Source organism: Neopelma chrysocephalum, unplaced genomic scaffold (genome assembly GCF_003984885.1).
Source record: "Neopelma chrysocephalum unplaced genomic scaffold, ASM398488v2 Primary Assembly neopelma1_23, whole genome shotgun sequence".
Lineage (NCBI taxonomy): Eukaryota > Metazoa > Chordata > Aves > Passeriformes > Pipridae > Neopelma > Neopelma chrysocephalum.
Genome location: NW_020897691.1, coordinates 22,278,474 through 22,297,106, shown reverse-complemented (window position 1 = coordinate 22,297,106; position 18,633 = coordinate 22,278,474). Strand labels below are relative to the sequence as shown.

Sequence of the window (18,633 nt, the reverse complement as noted above, 5' to 3'; positions counted from 1 at the left end):
AATCCCCATGAAAAAATGTAAAGATTATATATGTGTCCTATACTCCAGGTGTCTGTAGACATATAGAGACTTGTTCCTTCTCAGGTTTTTGTTATTGTGGGTGAGACTTTTGTAAAAAAAGAAAACTCCCATGTGAAAGTAGCTCAATTTACCTGGATATTACAGTACGTTCCAAGTTTAAGAATAAAATTGACCTTGCATTGTTCTACAGGAAGCTGAGAATGGGACTGTAGAGATAACCAGAAACTGAAGAAAACAGCGTCTATTTTGTAACAAATGGGCTTTAAAAGTCCACAGTTCATGTATATGACATATACAGGAGAAAAAAAGGTAGTAATTGTTCCGGATTAGCACAGCTTTGGTTTCTCCTTGGGCTAGGTGAGACAGTAAGATATGCCTATGATGCTGCAGCAAGGATGAACTGAATTGGTGTTTAAAGCAAGTCACAGTTTTTTAAGTTCTACTAAACCCTCTTTATGCCACTGTCCTAAACTGAAGAAAACAGATTGTTTCCCCTACTGCAGTTTTTCTCAGTGGACTTTCTAACATGCAAGGCAAAAGTTGATGAATGCAGCTTAGTGCGTCTCTTTGCTGTAGGTAAAGAGCTCTAGCTTAAACGAAGTACTTCCTGGGAAAAGTATTTGTTGACTCTAAACCCTTCAGATTTCAATCTTTAAGAGCACTGCCTAAGACTGGGGGGAAACGGTCAATCAGACATGTTCTGTGTGTTATAAGCTGTATCAGAAATCATATTTTCTGTTCTCTGTGTAAATTTGGATAATAACAGGGCTGTTATTCATAAAAAGCATCCTGGAAAATGGCAGTTGTCTCTCAAAGATAGACATTAAACACTGCTGTTCTTGGTAGTTGCACTTTCACTCCCAAAGGCTATCCTGGCTCTTAAAAACCTTAGCTAGTGTACTGATACAAATTAGCACAGTGATGGTTCTTTTCTGTTATGGTGAACAAGAGCTCAACAGCAGGCAGATGAGGTGTGCCACAAAGTAAACAAAACTCATTTCCTTCAGTGAATTGGAACAAGCTGTAATACAGAGTGTACATGTTTCTGTTTGGAGTGTTTGGAGGTACAGTTATTTTCCCCACAGTCCTTGAGAAAATACTGCCTCAGTGAATGCCTAGGTCATTCTAAATAGCAAATCCTACCAGGCACGTACATGGTTCTTCCTGCCCAGGTTTTAGGTAAGGCAAAGACTTTAACAGCTGGAATCACTATGCCTTTGTATCTGAATTCTGCAATGCATAAGCAGTAGGAAACAGAAAATAATTTCTCAGTTTAGCATTTGGTTAACCTTCTGACTTGCTCAAAGGGAAAAGTGGCAAAAGGAGCTTTCTGTTCCAGTGCCCATGCTATTTGACATTTCTTTCCAAGTCAGTCCCTTAGTCCCTTTTCCTAGCCTGTACTCTGTAGCAAAGTGGGGCCACTGCAGAACTGGAAAGGTACTGCCTTTGTAACTGATAGAACTCTGTGAGGACTCTCTCTGAAAAACAAAGCTACAGTCTAGCCATTTTGCACTGCCTGATCATTTGCAATTCACATGTACAAAATAATGGCATTCCAAAACTTTCTGAACCTTATCAGCTTCAAATTAAGAAAGCATCCAACATAAAGAGTACTATAATTTGTGGCTTAAGTATTAATAGTATTGAAAATAGATTAATAGTATTAAAAATATACTAAATCTTCCCCTGGGCACCTTCCCATGCTTGCGTAGACACCTGCAAGAAAATTTAGTTCATGCTGTTTCTTGTTTTTATGTGCTTATTTGTTACTCCCATGTACCTTTTGAAGGTTTGTTTTGTTTGACTCTGTTGTGTTTCATTAGCTAACCCTTCTGTGTTTTGCCCTTAGTTGTGTTTTGCATGCCATAGAGCTGGAAGTCCCCGAATGCATGAAATGATCAAAATGTCTGTTACACACCTCTTTGGAGCCCTGAGCTCTCACATTTTTACTGATGCTTCTTCATCAATGACTTTTCAAAAGGTACCTTGCTCAGCCATTTAGAGCTCAGGCCTTCTGTAAGATTGGAGCTCAAGTGGACAGTATTGCTGCTTACTAGCTCACATGGGGAGGGGAGAGAAGAAGGAGATATCAACCATGTTCTTTCCAGAAAGTCAGCCTACCTTTAAGAATGGTATTTCATCAATTAATTCAGGTACTCTAGAAGAAAACTTACAGCTTGAAAGAATGATCTCAGCAGCACTGGAATGGTTTGGCCTCTGCAAAGGGCTGTATATGGTTAACAGGCTTTTAGGTTTGTTTTTTTTGTCCACTGGAGTTCAGGTGATAGCTGAATGATGGGCAGAGTTGGTCCAGGCCTTTTTTTAACTTAGAGGACTGTCTTCATCACTGACCTTAAACTAAATAAAATCCTTTATATATCTGGGGGATCTTAGAACCTCAAAAAAGGGCAATAAGAATGAGGCATTCTGTCAGTTTGGTCCCTTATATACTGCAAATGCATACAACTAACCCATTCTACTGTGTTGTCAAAGAAGATAATCGGTCTCAGGTTGTCATTTGCATAGTGTTTCTTGCATGAGATAATGAGCATCATACATACATTTGAAAACCTCTAGGATGCTCTCTCTCTGTTTAGTTGAGAAAGGGAAAATAAGCCAAGAGCTTCCATGTGTGATGTCTCGAATCACTTAAGATATTTGAGTTTGTATTCAAGAAAACTTGAAAAATTGGTGGATATTTACATTGCAGACATAGTCTTGCAGGGACTAGTTACAAGTAAGTATCAAAAAATGAACAATCAAATACACATTTAATGAATTATCTACAGAGCAAGGCAAGTGCCAAAATCACTTGTATTTGACAGGAGACTTTGCCAGTTTTGCCCTACCATTCTTGCAGCTGTGAGACTGATGAATTGCATGCTGCTTCTAGATACTACTTACTTGGTTTTTCATACTGCTGAAAACTTCTAATGTGGTAATACAGCAATAGTAAGGAAGGCTGACTATCTGCATGCGAGAGACCTTGGTATCGATACCTCCTAAAATGTGTTACTGGTAAGTTACAGTTCATATCTTTGTACTACTATCTTGTTTCCTCATCAGGTTTGCATTGAGACATATGTATCTAGCTGTCACCAGCGGAGCATTAACACCGCTGTGCGGGCAACCCTCAGCCAAATGTTGAGTGACTTGACTTTACAGTTACGACAAAAGCAAGAAAACATGGTGAGCCTTCTGGCATCAACAAATGGTTCCATGTCCATGGCTGCATACCTTTTTGTTTCTCTGAATGCAGTGTGTTGTACTGGCTTGTTGTGCCTTATGGCTTTTATTTGACACTTTTGCAATTAATCCTGTTTAAAAGCTTTTTTTGGGCTCTGACTCTGCCTGCCTCAGAGCAATCTATCGGAAACTCAGCTCTCACGTTGTCAGCTCTGGTTGGCTGATTTTAATTTTTTTAAAATTTTTTCCCCCCTTCCATTAAACAAAAGAGACTTTGTTCTGATGTCAGGCTGCCTTAGCCTTTTTCATTCTTTTGTTTTCTTTGCTTGTTTTCCTAAGATTCATTGAAATCCTTCTGCTAAAAGTTTTTGCATGACAAATATTTACATAAAGAAAACAAATTCTCAACTAAGGAAAGTGTAATTGAGGTTTTTCTTCTGCTTTTTTTATAGAAGATAATTTTAAGCTCATGAAATTCTTAGCTTGGTTGTTAGCAAAACAAAAATAATTCTATTTATTGCATTATTAGAATCCATAAGAGCTCTCTGAATGAAATCCCAGCACATTTTTGGTGAAACTGTAAATATTCTGGGTACACATGGATTTACATTGACTTTTTACATTCGTTAGTGCTGCTTTCCTTAATATCATATTGTCAAAAAAGTACTATTTGTATAAGTCAGTTTCTATGTATTAGGAAATTTTAAGGACTGTAGTTGTGCAGATTATTTTCCTCTACATCTGTTTTGGGTTAAGACAATCCCTTCTATTTTGGATTAGTAAACTAGATTGCTTTTATCCTACTGAGCAACTGCAGACCAGAATTGTTCAGTTTAAGTAAACCTGTCTTCTGTTTGAGCTAAGTAGGTTCATTTTACTAGCCAAAATATTTACCAAAAACCCCAAACAAACAAATACAACCAGTAGTTTTGAAACTTCAGTTTGGGTCTACAAATTTTGTTACTTTTTGGGTCTTCTTTTCTTAACTGAGGACTAGGTAAAAGCATGTGAGAGCTGCATTTAATTCCTGGCAGTTTGTTATTGATGCTTGAGAGAAGAATTTGGCTTGACCCCTTTGTGCACTAATAGGAAGAATCCTATTCCACACTGCATGATGTAAGAGGTCATTTCCATTTTGTGACTGCCATTAATTCTGTTGATACTGTAACTTTAACAATGCCAATGTTCTAAACTCTCTAATTCTCAATTGATTTTGGTTTCTAAGTACTCTGTGAAGCCTAAACTATGATTTCCTCTCAGTTATTTTCAATGAGACTTACCTGCCTAGTTATTGCTAAGTTGTTTTAGGTGTAGGAAATCCCTTAAGAAGTTAGAAATTCTGGTTCAGCTCAATAAGATGGGAGTTCCTTAAATCTAAATGACTGTTAAAACAGATCTTAAGGATTTTTAAAAAACATTTTACAAAAGCTTCACTTAAAGAAATCCTAACAAACAAAAAACCCAGAACAGACAGAGGACATGAATTTGTTAAGAAAGCTCTGCTGTCAAAGTATTGCTTCTATGGTGTTTTTCTGCTCCTTGCACCAATTACACCACTTTTGTCTTTCCTCAACAGACAATTGAAAACCCTGACACCCTGCAAAAATTCAAGAGTCAAGGTACTTGTAACACTTTTTTAGTGACTCCTTACACTCCAGCTTCTTTATTCTTAACTTTCCTTTCATCAACACAGTGCAGTTTGATGTCATGGGAATTGCACCTTCAGGTTTTCGTACCTTCTCCGTAGCTTGATGTTCTCTCTGTTACCTGTGGTAAGAACTAAGACAGCCCTGTTAGCTCCTGGTATTTTCAATTCTGTCTTCATTTGGACCATGGTAACAGCATTGCATTCAACATTGTAATAAATTATTGTTTCAAGATGCTAACTTCTGTAATTAAGGAGTTTCTCCTTCTGGAGAAGGTTTTAGTAAGTGGCTTTACTTCCTAAATTGGAAGAGATTCATGGAGTAGGATGTGGAATCTGTAAATGATTGTGTTACTATATTTCAGGCCAAAGATACTGTTTTTATAATGGCCGCTTTTGAAAGCACATCACTATTGAAGGTGTGCTTACACTTGCCAAATAATTATTTTACCGGAGAATGTTTTTCTACTCCCATTCTGCCTTAACCTTCAACATGTTCTCTGATAGATAAAAATAATCCCTGCTTTTGACCTTCTCACAGGATTTCTGCAGAACTTGTGTTAATGGAGGCTAAAATCTTTGAAGAGCACAAGCATCTTCTTTTAAGATCAGAACCTGGTCAGACACCAGAAGCTGTATAGGAGAGACAAACTGCAGGGAGAGAGACAGCAATTGGCTGCCACGTAGAAATACTGGAGCCTTTTTTATTATTTAATTGTATACTTATTCTATTATCTGAATTGGATTTCAGCTAATCTTCTGTAAATGCATGTAAGCAATCAATGCTCTCTCTGGATTTAATACTGCTGCTTTTGCATTTTGTGGAGATCACTTTCTAATTTAGGACTTTTCCTACTGCATCTTCTCTGTCAATTTTGGTAGCCTTGCTCCTTGTTCAGAAGCTCTGACCAGCTCTGAAAGTTCATGCAGTGAATTGAGGTTATAATCCAGTAGCTCATATGTAATGCCTCTGATCTTTGTCCTTTTTGGAGGTACTTCAGTGGAGTCTCTTTGTGATGATGTTGTATCTGTCCTCACTGTGCTCTGTGAGAAGCTCCAGGCTGTCATAAAGTGAGTTATTTCAGTTTATAATTTCAATTTATTACCTGGAGTTTGAGAGTTTCATTGATACATGTGATTGTACTGTTGTAGTTCTGGAATTAGGGAGCAAAGCTGTGGTTAAATGAAGTGTTTACTAGAGAAAGTATTGCTCATGATGCATTCATTTAATCCTTGCTTGAAATGAGGAGTTAATTTGCATTCTTTGTGCACTGTTCAACTTTAAAAAGCTTCCAGTAAGTCTAACCTGTAAGGAACTTCCATACAGCAGCGAAATACTTATCGAAGGAGAAGTTTTCTGGCTGGAAGCAACTGTCATAGAAAGAATAACAAGAGCCATGGAAAGACCTAACAGAAACTATATTCAGAACAAATGAATATGTACTTCTTAAAAAGGCAGCATTTATCCAAGCATTATCAAAGAATTCCTTAAATTTAGGAATATCATACACTCTACTTACTTGGAAATGCACGAGCAGAACTTTAAAATGGGGTTGTTATGGGCAGTAATAGAGTGTTATATGCTCTACAATTTTCAGGAACTTACAGAGCCAGAAACAGCACAGACATCTGTGTGCAATTTTTCTATAGACTTTCCTCCCACAAGTGTCTCTAATTACAGCAAGATTTGAAAGGGAAGAGTGCCTTACTTAGCATTATTTAATCAGTATCAACATATGGGAAAATAAAATCAGGAGTGCAGGGATGCCCTGTGGATAACCATGCGAGTGTCAACTGCAAGATGATGATGATCTGCATTAAGACACGTTGTAAGAAGTGTATCAGTTCCAGGCATCCACAGGTTCTTTAGTATTCTTTCTCATGAAGTTTCCTTCATATTTATGGTTCTGACAGAGTAACTGGCAAGGCACTGAAAGGTAGCTATGTTATCATGCAACTTTCTGCCTGTAGACATTGACTTCTGACAATTGTGGCTGTCACCAAGAAAAGAGGAAAAAATAACCAGAAGAGAGCAGCCTAAATGTGCTTCAGGTTATCTGAAGACACTATCCAAGTTCAAAATCTTCTATTGTCTCCTTTTCCTCTGTTTAAGGCTTTCTACCTTCTCAAGTTTAGATTGAATTTGAGTAGTTACTTCTGTTTTATTCTTCCTCTTTTTTTCACTGAGATTTTTTTTTTAAGTAGCAGATCACTGCATGTGGTCAGTACAAAATAAATCGGATGATGGTGATCACACCATTATAAATGGATAGAAAGAAGCAAAATAAATCAAATGCTGTAAAGTATGGTATAATTTTCAAGTGAACTTAGTTATTTTAGAAAATTAAATAATCTTTGTTTTAATATGATGTGAATGGGATCTTTTTGCCAGTGACAATCAGCAACTTCAGCTTCTTTACTTGGAGTGCATCCTTTCCATGTTAAACAGCTTCTCTCCCAGCATGCGCCAGCACAAAGGATTCACTGACCTAATATGGTGAGTACATCTGAAGACTAATGCAAATACTAAGTTTGTAAATATAAAAGGACCTTCTCCCCCAGCCATGCAAACAAACCTGTAATAAGCCTCCAGATGTGAGCAGAGCTTGATGTTAACCTACTGTCAGTTCTTTCTGTGCTTCATATAAGATTGGGTAGGACCTCCTGCTTAGCGAGCACATTAAATCCTGGTAGTGAAGTCCAGTGTATTTATCCAGAACAGAAAATCTATTATGCTTTCTGCAGTAGTTTAGATTTGTGTGTGGCATTAAACACAAGGATATTCTGCTTGTCATAGGAGTGTCCTGTAGAGATTCTTACTGGTCTGATGCAGTAATACAGGAAGATAAGCAAAATTAATGTCAAATGATGGGCTGGTGACCAGAAATGCTTATGACCTGCATTGTGTACGGGCTGAGGCTAAATAGTCTTCATGATGCTACCCCTTTTATCAAGAAATTCTCTTTTTTATACACTTCACCAGAAAGGCTTGATGTCTTTAGTGTTCATATCTACCTCTAAATTGTTTGATACCATCACCTCAGAGCACCTTAAATAATCCTTTTCCTTCTTTTATTTGAAATAGTGGAGTTTTTATAGCCTGTGGATAATTGAGTCATAGTAATAAAGCAAGAATGTAGCTAATATGCAGTTCCTTGCAGTCCATGCCCGTCTTGTGACTTTGTCAGGTGATTGTATTAAGGAAAGATATATGTGACTGTTAATGGCAAATGTGTTTCTTGTACTTTTACTGTGTAATTTTTGAAACTGAAGTGTTTGACCTGGGCCCAGTTCTAAGGATGGAATGTGTAATGGCACCCATAACTTCCCTTGCTGTCCCAGGAACATCAGTGACTGCTGGACTAGGAGGTCTTCAGGTTGATAACACTTGGCAGTGTTGCACAGGGACCCTGTGCTGAGGCCTCTTAGAGCTCTAATGTAAGAGCAGAACTCTCTTTTTCGTGAAAAATCCACTTCAGAAGTTTCTGCCTTTGAATTTCACCCAACCCTTTGTTTATGCTTATGTGACTGACTGTGGGGCCATCGTATAAGCACGGTCACTGAAATGATCTTGGTTAAAAGAAAACACTTCCTGTTTTATTTTAAGTCTGCATCATTTTGATGATCCAGTTCATGCTGCAAATCTGCAGGTGTTTGTAACTATGTACCTTCAGGGCAACCCACCAGGGCTTCTTTAGGGACTTTTTAATCTGCATTGCTGCCAAGGAATATGCATCCTTCCAGCTACCTGCTTAAGTGGGAGGAAAAAAACCCAAAGCACTAGGAAGACATGAAACGGTTTAAACTGCAAACATCATTTTGAATATATAGTAGTATAAGTACATACCAAACATTACCAATGTGGTGAAGTTGTGATCCCAACTGGTAGCTGTTGTTATTCTTATATGAGCTGTTGCCTAAACGCACATACACAGCTTTCTCTCTGACTGGTGCTTTATAGTCAGTTCTCAACAGAAGATAAAGAAGGGAGCAGGCAGAGAAGATTTACCTCTGTTCTTCTGACAGTGTTCTCCATAGTTTGATACAGATACACTTTGATAGGACTAAAATGTTTGGGGAATATATTGGTGTTACAACCTGTGATTACACCTACTTTGAGACAGGCACATTTCTTTAAGCAATAAGTGTGAATTGATATGATTTGAAATGTACCTGGTTGGAGAAATAAATAAGCAGACTCAAAGTCATTATCTGATTCTGATTAAAGCTGTTTTTCTTTCTGTGACTTCAGGAAGCCAAGCTGCTTCAGCAATCATGTTAAGAGAAGCAACAAAAATTCTGGACTGCATAAAAATCTTGAGAAAATAAAACGTACTTACCTGTGAGGATATATTTACGAATCGTTACCTGTCATTGGGTGCTTGCTCTAGGCACTAGCTTGAACCTCTGAGACATGGGTAAAAACCAAGTTTGGGACTCATTCTAATGCAGCACTTGGCTTCATAAATTAAGGTCTTGCAGACTGAAGTAAAATGTCAAGTGCATGAGTGCAAAGCTGAAGTAACAGCTAATGGAGGAAAGTGCTGAGTTGGCTTTGGCTCTGCCAAAGAAGAGTGATCTGCTGGTGTTGAATCACTTAACATGAGTGCTCATGCAGAAAGACAGTTGATTATTTAGTGTATAGTGGCATATGAGTAATCATTGTGCACACTTTGAGTTATTGTGGATGGCTTTAATTGTGTTTTCAAAAGCCAGCAAAACAGTCTCACAGCTGAGGGTGCTTACTAAAATACATGCATGTGCAGTTCAGTGGTGGAACATTTAGGTATTCTAGTTAACATAGATTAGTACTTGTTTGGTCAGGTTTTTTAAAGCTCCTGAGTTGGACTGAAGAAGAGACACTTAGCAGTAGAAACCTGGAATTTCTACCTTGCAATCATGTTTCTAAAGCACCCAAAGGTATTTCCATATGCACTATCATGCTGATGCTTGGGAGATAAAAAAAGCCTGGCATAATTTGTTGTTCTATCTAAACACTGCTGTTGACTGATCATTAAAACAAGAGTGTGTATCTCATTTAACCATGGGCTATTTTCAATCTGTTCTTGTGAGATTATTTTTTTCTGTTTACCATCTGCTGCTTTTCTCTTTCTCAGGAAGCAACTGTGTCCAGCCCTAGTAGTAATCTTGGGAAATCCAATCCATGACAAAACTATCACCTCTGCCCACAGCAACATCTGTCTTGAGGCTGATTCACCTTCCTCAGGGATCTCTGATCATGGCCGAGGTTCGGGTTGTTCCTCCACAGCACCTGCCCTTAGTGGGCCCGTTGCACGGACCATATATTATATTGCAGCAGAACTGGTTCGACTGATGGGGTCTGTGGAATCCATGAAGCCTGTGCTACAGTCTCTATATCACCGGATTTTGCTTTACCCACCACCTCAACATCGAGTAGAAGCCATCAAAATTATGAAAGAGGTAGGATAATCACGTGTGCAAGTCCAGGCAGGTAAAGCAAAATGTTTATTTAAGAGTAATGTTGCTGATATGTGTATACCAATCCATTTCAAACCTTCCCACCTAGGGATGTTGAAATTGTCCTTTCTGAGCAGAGCTGTTACATCAACACCACTCTGACAAATATCTTTAGTTTTATGAAACCATAATAGCTCTATTTTTCTCCATAACGCAAGTTACTGTGGCAACTCTGTCAGTGTTTGTGCTGTGGTACTGCAGGGAGCAGATCCTATTGCTGAGTCATGACTGCTCTTTTGGGTGAGATAGAGTATAATGAACCAGTTCGCAGCTTCTTTGGCATCTTTCCCCACTCTCTGCTCTTGCTAGAAGGAAACATTCATTCTCACAGTGTAGTTTCCAGGCATTAAGGTGAATATATGCTTTGATTACTTGCCATTTTTTTGAACTACAATTTCTTTGAGCATTTTCTGAATAGCCACAAGGAAGCTGCTAATGGCTTAAGCAGCCATTTCAAGACCAGTCCTTTCTGGCCTCTTGCCCAATGCCTCTGAGAGCACTAGAACTGGAGCACAGTGAGACTTGTTTGAGCACCAGCTAAAATCATGGACTCTTCCATTCCACATGGGAGCTTTCTTCTCATGTTGTGTAACACAAGGCAACTTACATAATTTGTGGGAACAGTGGTATCTCTTAGAGAGTTTTTCTTCTAGCTTCTGCATACCTAGGCTGTTCTGTTTCTGAAGATCTCTCTTAACACCACACAGCCACCCACTCGGTTGTCTGAACTAGCAGTCATCCTTTCATTTGTCTTTCTCTAGTTCTAAATAGTAGCAAGATGATAACTGAAGTTTTAGGAAAAGCTTAGTCTAATGTTGTTTCCTGCAGGATGTATCTGTTGCCTCTTTGGGCTTATTAATATGTGCTCGTTTGTAATGCCTTCTCCTTGTATTTCATGGTGGGCATTAACAAGGTGCTACCCAGCAGGTTGAGTCTGAAGGAATGCCTATCTTTGCATGACTCTATAATTTTGTAACTAGGTGACTGAAGAGAAAGGTTCTCTTTGGTATAAGCTATAGTGCAAAATATTTATTTAGGCATAAAAATTCTCTTGTGTGCAATATCAATTGAAACATATTCAGTCAAAAATCTAAAGCACTGAAGAGCATTCTGTATGTGATTCTTGCTGAATATTCTGCTCTTCTCTGTTTGCTTTTCTGCTTTTAAAAACAGGAACCGTAGCTTTAATAAATAGAACATCAGTGTGCTGCTTTCCTTTGCTGTGAGAAGTTGCAGCACTGCTACCTCAGGTTTAAGGCTTGATAGAATTATGACTTACTTATTGTATTTAAATAATGCTTAGATAATCCTCTACTTACTTCTGTTTCCTTTCCTTTCAGATACTTGGCAGTCCTCGTCAGCTTTGTGATTTGGCAGGGCCCTGCTCTTCTGAGTCAGAATCCAAGAAGAGGTCTATTTCTAAAAGGAAGTCCCATCTGGATCTTCTCAAGCTGTATGCTTTGTTTCCTCCCGTAGCCTCTTCTCTCTTAAACCTGTGCACACAGGACACTTAAACAGTTGTACCTTCAGGAGCATACCCAATATGAGCCAGGGTATCTCCCTGGTTAAATAAGCTGTGAAAATGGAAAAGGGGTAAAAGCTCTTACTGGTTTGTCATCACTCGGCCTATTTGTAAAGGCATAGATAACTACCTTGTGGAGTTTTTAAAAATACCCAAATATGTTGTTTTACAGCTGGAAATTTTTGGCTATGGGTCCCTAAACTTGCAATGAAATAACCATGTGTTTATTTAGAGGTACATTTCCAAGATGAAGTCAAAGGGGATCATAAAAAATTTAAACATTGTCAGATTGAGCAAGAAGGGTAGTCAGCTCTTGTAAAGATCATATCTTGTAGACAAAATCATTTTCAGGACATAGATTGCTTTAAATTTAGTTCATTTGGGTGCTGAAATTTTTTTTGCAGTTTAAGTGCTTGTCTGTAAGGGAGAACATGCTGTGCATGTTGGTATAAATGCACAGTAACTGTTTCCCTGGTTGGCACTCCCTTTACAGAATGTTTGTTTTAATACTGGTTGTCTTTCTTGGGAGTAGTCCTATAAGTTCACTTCATTTTTTTTCCTGGTTATGGAGGGATGGTGTTGAATGACAGGGATGTGCTCCTTATAGGTGTTGCATCACTTAAATGAACTCTGTATTGATTGCAGTATCATGGACGGGATGACGGAAGCGTGCATCAAAGGTGGTATTGAAGCATGTTATGCTTCCGTGTCCTGCGTCTTTGCCCTGCTTGGAGCATTAGATGAACTGAGCCAAGGGAGAGGTCTTAGTGAAGAACAGGTCCAGCTGCTGCTCCAGCGCTTAGAAGAATTGAAGGATGGGACTGAGACGAGCAGGGACTCCATGGAGATCAATGATGCTGACTTCAGGTGGCAGAGGCGCATCCTGTCCTCAGAAAATCCTGCCTGGGAATCAGGAAATGAGAAGAGTCCTGATATTAGCATTAGTGTTACCACAGACACTGGTCAGACTACTTTGGAAGGGGATATGGGACAGACGACTCCAGAGGATAATCCAGAAAGTCAAAAAAACTCACTGCCGTCTCCAGCTGGACATGAAAGCAAAGAGATTCATTACAGAGAACCAGAGTCAGAAACCATTGACCAGCCAGATGTTGTTCAAAGAAGCCACACCATAGTCTATCCAGATATAACTAATTTCTTATCAGTTGATTGCAAGACCCGGTCCTATGGATCCAGATACAGTGAAAGTAACTTCAGTGTAGATGACCAGGACCTTTCTAGGACTGAGTTTGATTCATGTGATCAGTATTCCATGGCAGCAGAAAAGGATTCAGGCAGGTCTGATGTCTCAGACATAGGCTCTGACAATTGCTCCCTGGCTGATGAGGAGCAAACACCACGTGATTGTCCAGGTCACAGGTCCTTACGTACTGCTGCTCTCTCTCTGAAATTGCTGAAAAGCCAAGAAGCAGACCAACACAGCGCACGGCTGTTTATCCAGTCACTTGAAGCTCTCCTTCCTCGGCTTATAGCTCTTCCCAGCATAGAAGAAGTGGATGGAGCACTGCAGAGCTTCTCTTCAACATTCTGCTCAGGTTTGCAAGCAAATACTTACTGTCTAACCAGCATGCACACTCTGACAGCACTGTACACAGAGTCTCCTGTAGGATTTCATCTTCGGAGAATATCCAGAATAAGGAGGTTTGGGCTTTACAGAATACATTCCTTCACAGCAACACACTTAATTTAGGGCAAAGTAAATTGAATATGCAGGCACTGATTCAAAGTGAGGTCAATCCATTGACTCTTAACAGGCTCTGGATTACATCCTCAATAAAGAAATGAAATTTTCTGTAGTAAAATACCTCTTCCCAGCTCTGTAAATATCTGTTGAGAAGATTTGCACATGCTGTTGTTAAAGAGGTTGGGGTTGCCCTTTAGCGTGAAAGGGATGTGGGGAATACCATCACCTGTTTTGAATGAGATTTAAGTACCTCAGTACATCACTGCATTACTGTTAATAATGCCAGCCTCACAAAAAAAGTGATAACAATTCTACAGGAGTAAGCTCTTGAAAGGATAGGAAAAGAGGAGAGGCACTATTCTTCACTCTTCTGTTTTTCTTAATGTTGTTGTCTAATACAACAGGAAATGCAAAGCTCAAAGCCCAGATAAAGTGAAAAATTAAGATCTTGCCTTTAAGAGTTTAAATACCTTCAGTTCTTTCATGGTTAGAACCTTTGGGATCTTGACTTGTCAAACAAACAGAAAAAAGTCATGTAAAGGCTAGTTTGTCCTGTTGATAGTATATTTAAAGTGTGTGTAAATATATATATTTAGAAGCATTTTGCTCTCCTGACAGTGGCCAAAGTGGAAATGTTTGCTAAAATATATTTCTCTGTTTCTTTGACTTACTTTACCGCAATTGCCATTCCTATTGCTCCTCTCCTAATCATTGCTTCATTCATTTGTGCTCCCTCACATTAAACTCATACAGAGTCAGAAGGGCTGCCTCCCATCATCATACAGCAAAATTTATATATGAAGCTGGGCAAATAAGCTGATATTCCCGATATCCTGCTTAAATGCTGCCCAATTAAGCTCTAATTCAGGAAGATGGCAGATGGTATTCTTAAGAAACATTAGCCATTTTGTATTATAGAAAGGAAATACCCTAAAGGAGGCAATAATGTTACTTTCCTAATTGCGGCAATCAAGAGTGCCCTTTCTGTCATGGGGATTTCTTTTACCTGAAAAAGAGTGATCTTGAGTTTATACTGAAAGACCAGTGCTAGACCTCTATCTCAAACTTTTGTGCACCTGTTCCCTCATGCATGAATGAGTATACTGTTTCTTTTCTGTTTTGTCTGTTAAGTCTTTAATTTAGAGTGTTTTAAAGCATTGGAAGATGTGGACCTAGGAGACTTCCAGATTTTTAAGGCTAAACGTAGGTTTTTTTGCTGGCATTAATACCATTATGATTATTATAGTGAGAAAGATGGAAGAATATAAATCAATTTCTGCGTTAAATCCATAATTTGTGGTTTGTACATATCTCTTAAAAAGATACCTAGTCTTGGACTTAGACTGTTGAGAGAGACCTTTCACTTTCCCAAGAAAGCCACGCGTGGCTAAATCTGTACTTTAAAAATGTACACCATGTCTCCACATGGATTTAGTGAAGTACTCTTAGAAGATGCCACTCATTAAGGAATCATGGAAAAGTAGAGCAGCAAGTTACTGTATTAAGACATCCTAGAAGAGGTATCCTGGTGTTTTCATGGAGATGTGGCTGAGGCAGAGTTGTACTTTTGTGCTCTCATAAGATCTGTGTGGTTCATGTTTCAGTTGGATACCTGGAATGAGACTCAATCCAGCTGAAACAGTACTTTAACTTGTACATCAGATCTTAAGCAAATGTCCATCAGTCCTCTTAAGGCGAGAACTTGTGTTCCTGTGTATGTGAGAGAACCATGAGTTTGAAGGCCTGTTAGAGAGAGAGACTTACTAAAGTTGAAACAAACATCAGGGGGTAGGAACACTTCTTGGAGAGCTTCCACCTACCTGATCTGCCTCTATAAGCAACGTTGAGGTCCTTTTTCAGGAGTCCTTTGTTAGCACCAGCAATTCAAGGCACAAATTTTAGGTGATGAAGTTAGAGGGACTGATCCTATTCATTGTGTATACAACATCTATTCATGTGTAATTCTTGAAGAATACATTAGGAAATTTGAATATTTCTTAAAATTCAAGTTGAGAAAAGAAGCAGGTGCAGTTCTGAGACCAGTCAGAACAGAAGCAATATTTTTGTGTTTCTGGGAGACCTTATTTAACTGCTTTATTTCATTTCCCAATTTCTCTTACAGTTTGGGGGAAAAATATGATTTAGTAGTCTTTCTTACAAACTAGGTTCTTAGATAGCATTGCAATATTAGTATGTTTTCATAGGATTGAAAAGCAATGAAAGGAGGTAGGAATTTGAGGCACTGCCATGGGTCTATAAGCATTGAAAAAGTGAAGTCAGCTAAACAGAGTTATAGTGAAATTAAGATTTGCAAGTAAGCTGGTTAACTCCTAAATTAACACCTTAGGAATACGTTAGCACGTCTTTTCAGTCTTTTCAATTTTGATTCCATAGTCTTTAGAGGCAAGGTTTCTGTTGGTAACATCAGCTGATCTTCTGCTTTTGAGATCTCAGAATCTCTTAAATGCAGTTTATTTCCCCATATTTTAGAGGAAATTGGGGATCATATTTTTCCTAAGCACTTTTTGATGCTACTGCTATGTAGTATCCGCTTTTCTGTGCAGTTCTACACCTTCCTTTTTAATTGTAGTCTTGTATTGTTGCACAATTTTTAAAATATTTTAATGCAAAGTAGAGTGGGCTTTTTGTGGTTTTTTTTCTTTTACATACCTCTCTGCCTTGAGGTTTTTATTACTCTAGCAGATTCTAGTCTTAAAGATAAGACATCAAATCAATGAGAGATAAGTTAGCCACATCAATATCATGATCCTCCATCCAACAAAGTATTAAGATTCATCTTTGCCTTGAGCGATGAAATCACTAGAGCTACTCACAGGCTACTTTCAAGCACGTGGTTGAAACAGATTCTCTGTTAATGTTCACCATGAGAAATCTACCCCAAGTACAGCCTGTGTGGGTATGGTTTGTAGCCAGCCCTATCACTCCTCTTCCACAAAGGTTCCTCCCTTGAACAGCTATTCATCTTTTAGACCCACCCTGGAACAGTTACTCTCTTTCTAAATCCACCCTCAAACAGTTACTCACCTTATCCACGCCCCCAAAGTGACGACAGTGGAAAGTCCGAGAAGGCAGCAGCACAGAGCTTTCAAACCCTCACGAGGCAAGAAAAACATTTGCTTCTTTTCTGTGTGTGGATTTTTTTTTTAATGTTAATGGTTTGTTGTATTTTGTCTAAGAAGAGGTGTGAGCTTTATGGTGGGAGGAGTATATTCATGGTTAACCACTGCAGCAGTTAACAAATGACACAGCTTTGCTTCATAATGTAACTAACCTTGGAAGCTGTTTTTTGTTTCATTTCAAACGTTCCTCTAGGATAAAGCTTACTCCTTGATCTTCACTAATTGAAATTATATGAATGGATTTCACAGTTGATGTGAAAACCATGAAATACTGTGAGTCATGTGGGGGGACCTAATATTTCTTGTTTTTTCGTGGCTCAAGTTATAGATCATGGAGATTCAATTAGGTGTTGCTCATACTTGATTTATGTTTTTCTACCAGTAGGTCAGCTAACTCAGAGGAGAATGTATGTACCATCCATGGGAAGAAGGGATTGTGCCACATGGTTGTAGGCTGTTGTTTCATACCAGTAGTGTTTTCAGGACTACTGAGTGCTTATAGGTGGCTTCTTGGTCTGGCAGAACTGAAAGTGCTCAGCCATTTACAAAGTAGGTCTTGTATGAACTAAGTAGGGCTTGGAGTTGTAACAAGTTCCAGCCAGCTTGGCCCCAGGTATTTGTCCACATACCTCTAGGCCATGGAGAGAATGATGATTACAGCCTGATTGCAAGGTGCTGAGCACTCCAGTCCCCATCTAACTACTGATTTAGCCAGAACAGATGTACTGGGGGGTTAAAAGGGCTGTTAACCTCATTAGCACCATTTGGTAAAATATTCTGTTAAGTACACAGGCCTTGTGTCTGCCCCTTCACACCTCACCTTTCCAGTTGGCATTGCAGATGTATCCTGCCCTTTACTTTGTACCTGGCAGTCATCCCAATGAATGGTGCTGCTCCTTGAGTATTTCAAATTTAGCATGTTGCTTTGCTGGACTGTGACTGGAGTGTTCAGTTTGTCTTGTAGCACTGCATTCTAGATGAACCACTTATTTTTCTGTTCCCTGTTCTAGTACATTTAGTAATTTTTACTGATGACTCATTAACTATTCTAGCCATCTATTGCTGCCAAAATGCTAGGAATAATTTCTGATATTTTTTTTCAGGAAAAATCTGTGTAAAATCTGAGAGCTCACATGATATTTTTGTTAGGTATGATGCACTCACCAGGATTTGAGGGAAACCTAAGTTTCAACTTCCAGACCCTGATGAATGCAGACAGTCTCTATGTGGTATCACACTACATTCTGCTGCTTAACCTAAAATTGGCCAACTCAGATTACTACAGGAAGAAGCCTGCCCAAGCCCCTGTCTTGCTGGTGAGTTGGGGAATATGGGAAAACTGTTAAAAAAAAAAATGAAAATTTATTTTTCTTCCCTTTACATAAGCCAGCCCACACATAAAGCCTTCAGGCTGCTTGCTAAGTGAAGAAATAGTAATTGCAAATGAAGTGGTCTCCAGACTGCTTATGAATCTTGCATGATAAATGTCGTGCATTTGAGTTACACAGCTTCTCTGTAATTTGGGGGGAATGAATGCTGCTTACTGATTGTCATTAAAGTTGCAGTCATTTTGATGGACAGACTGTTTTCAGAATAGATCTTCCTTGGCATCATGTGATATAGCAAGTATTGTCTCCTGATAATGGGCATAAACATACCTTCATCTTGCAACTACTTTTGAGCCTGATGACAAATTTGTTGCTTAATGCTTGATTTGTATTTCCGTAGTTGAAGACATGAGAAGTTAAAGTGGAAAATAACTAGATTTTAATATTGTGAAATTATTATTTTCGTGGCACCTCAAATTCCTCAGCTTCTTGGGCTTTTTAAAAATTGTTTTGAAGCCTGCGCGAGTTATTAAATATGAATCTATGTTTTTCAACTAAGTTGCCCAAGAGAAGTTGTTTCAGAGTTT

General features: G+C 38.7%; 1 protein-coding gene across 3 annotated transcripts in view; it reads left to right on the top strand.

Annotated features, from left to right (window-relative positions):
- Positions 1–18,633, top strand: part of ARFGEF3 (ARFGEF family member 3) — a 90,704-nt gene that overhangs the window by 40,447 nt on the left and 31,624 nt on the right. For 2 of the 3 annotated variants that reach the window (XM_027690000.1, XM_027689995.1), the window contains exons 6-13: positions 3,088–3,210; positions 4,784–4,826; positions 5,845–5,923; positions 7,245–7,349; positions 9,970–10,294; positions 11,692–11,804; positions 12,519–13,429; positions 17,868–18,034. In XM_027690000.1, the coding sequence (XP_027545801.1) occupies positions 3,088–3,210; positions 4,784–4,826; positions 5,845–5,923; positions 7,245–7,349; positions 9,970–10,294; positions 11,692–11,804; positions 12,519–13,429; positions 17,868–18,034 (1,866 nt within the window). The remainder of the gene's footprint in view (positions 1–3,087; positions 3,211–4,783; positions 4,827–5,844; positions 5,924–7,244; positions 7,350–9,969; positions 10,295–11,691; positions 11,805–12,518; positions 13,430–17,867; positions 18,035–18,633) is intronic. The other variant, XM_027690007.1, reaches the window with a different exon arrangement.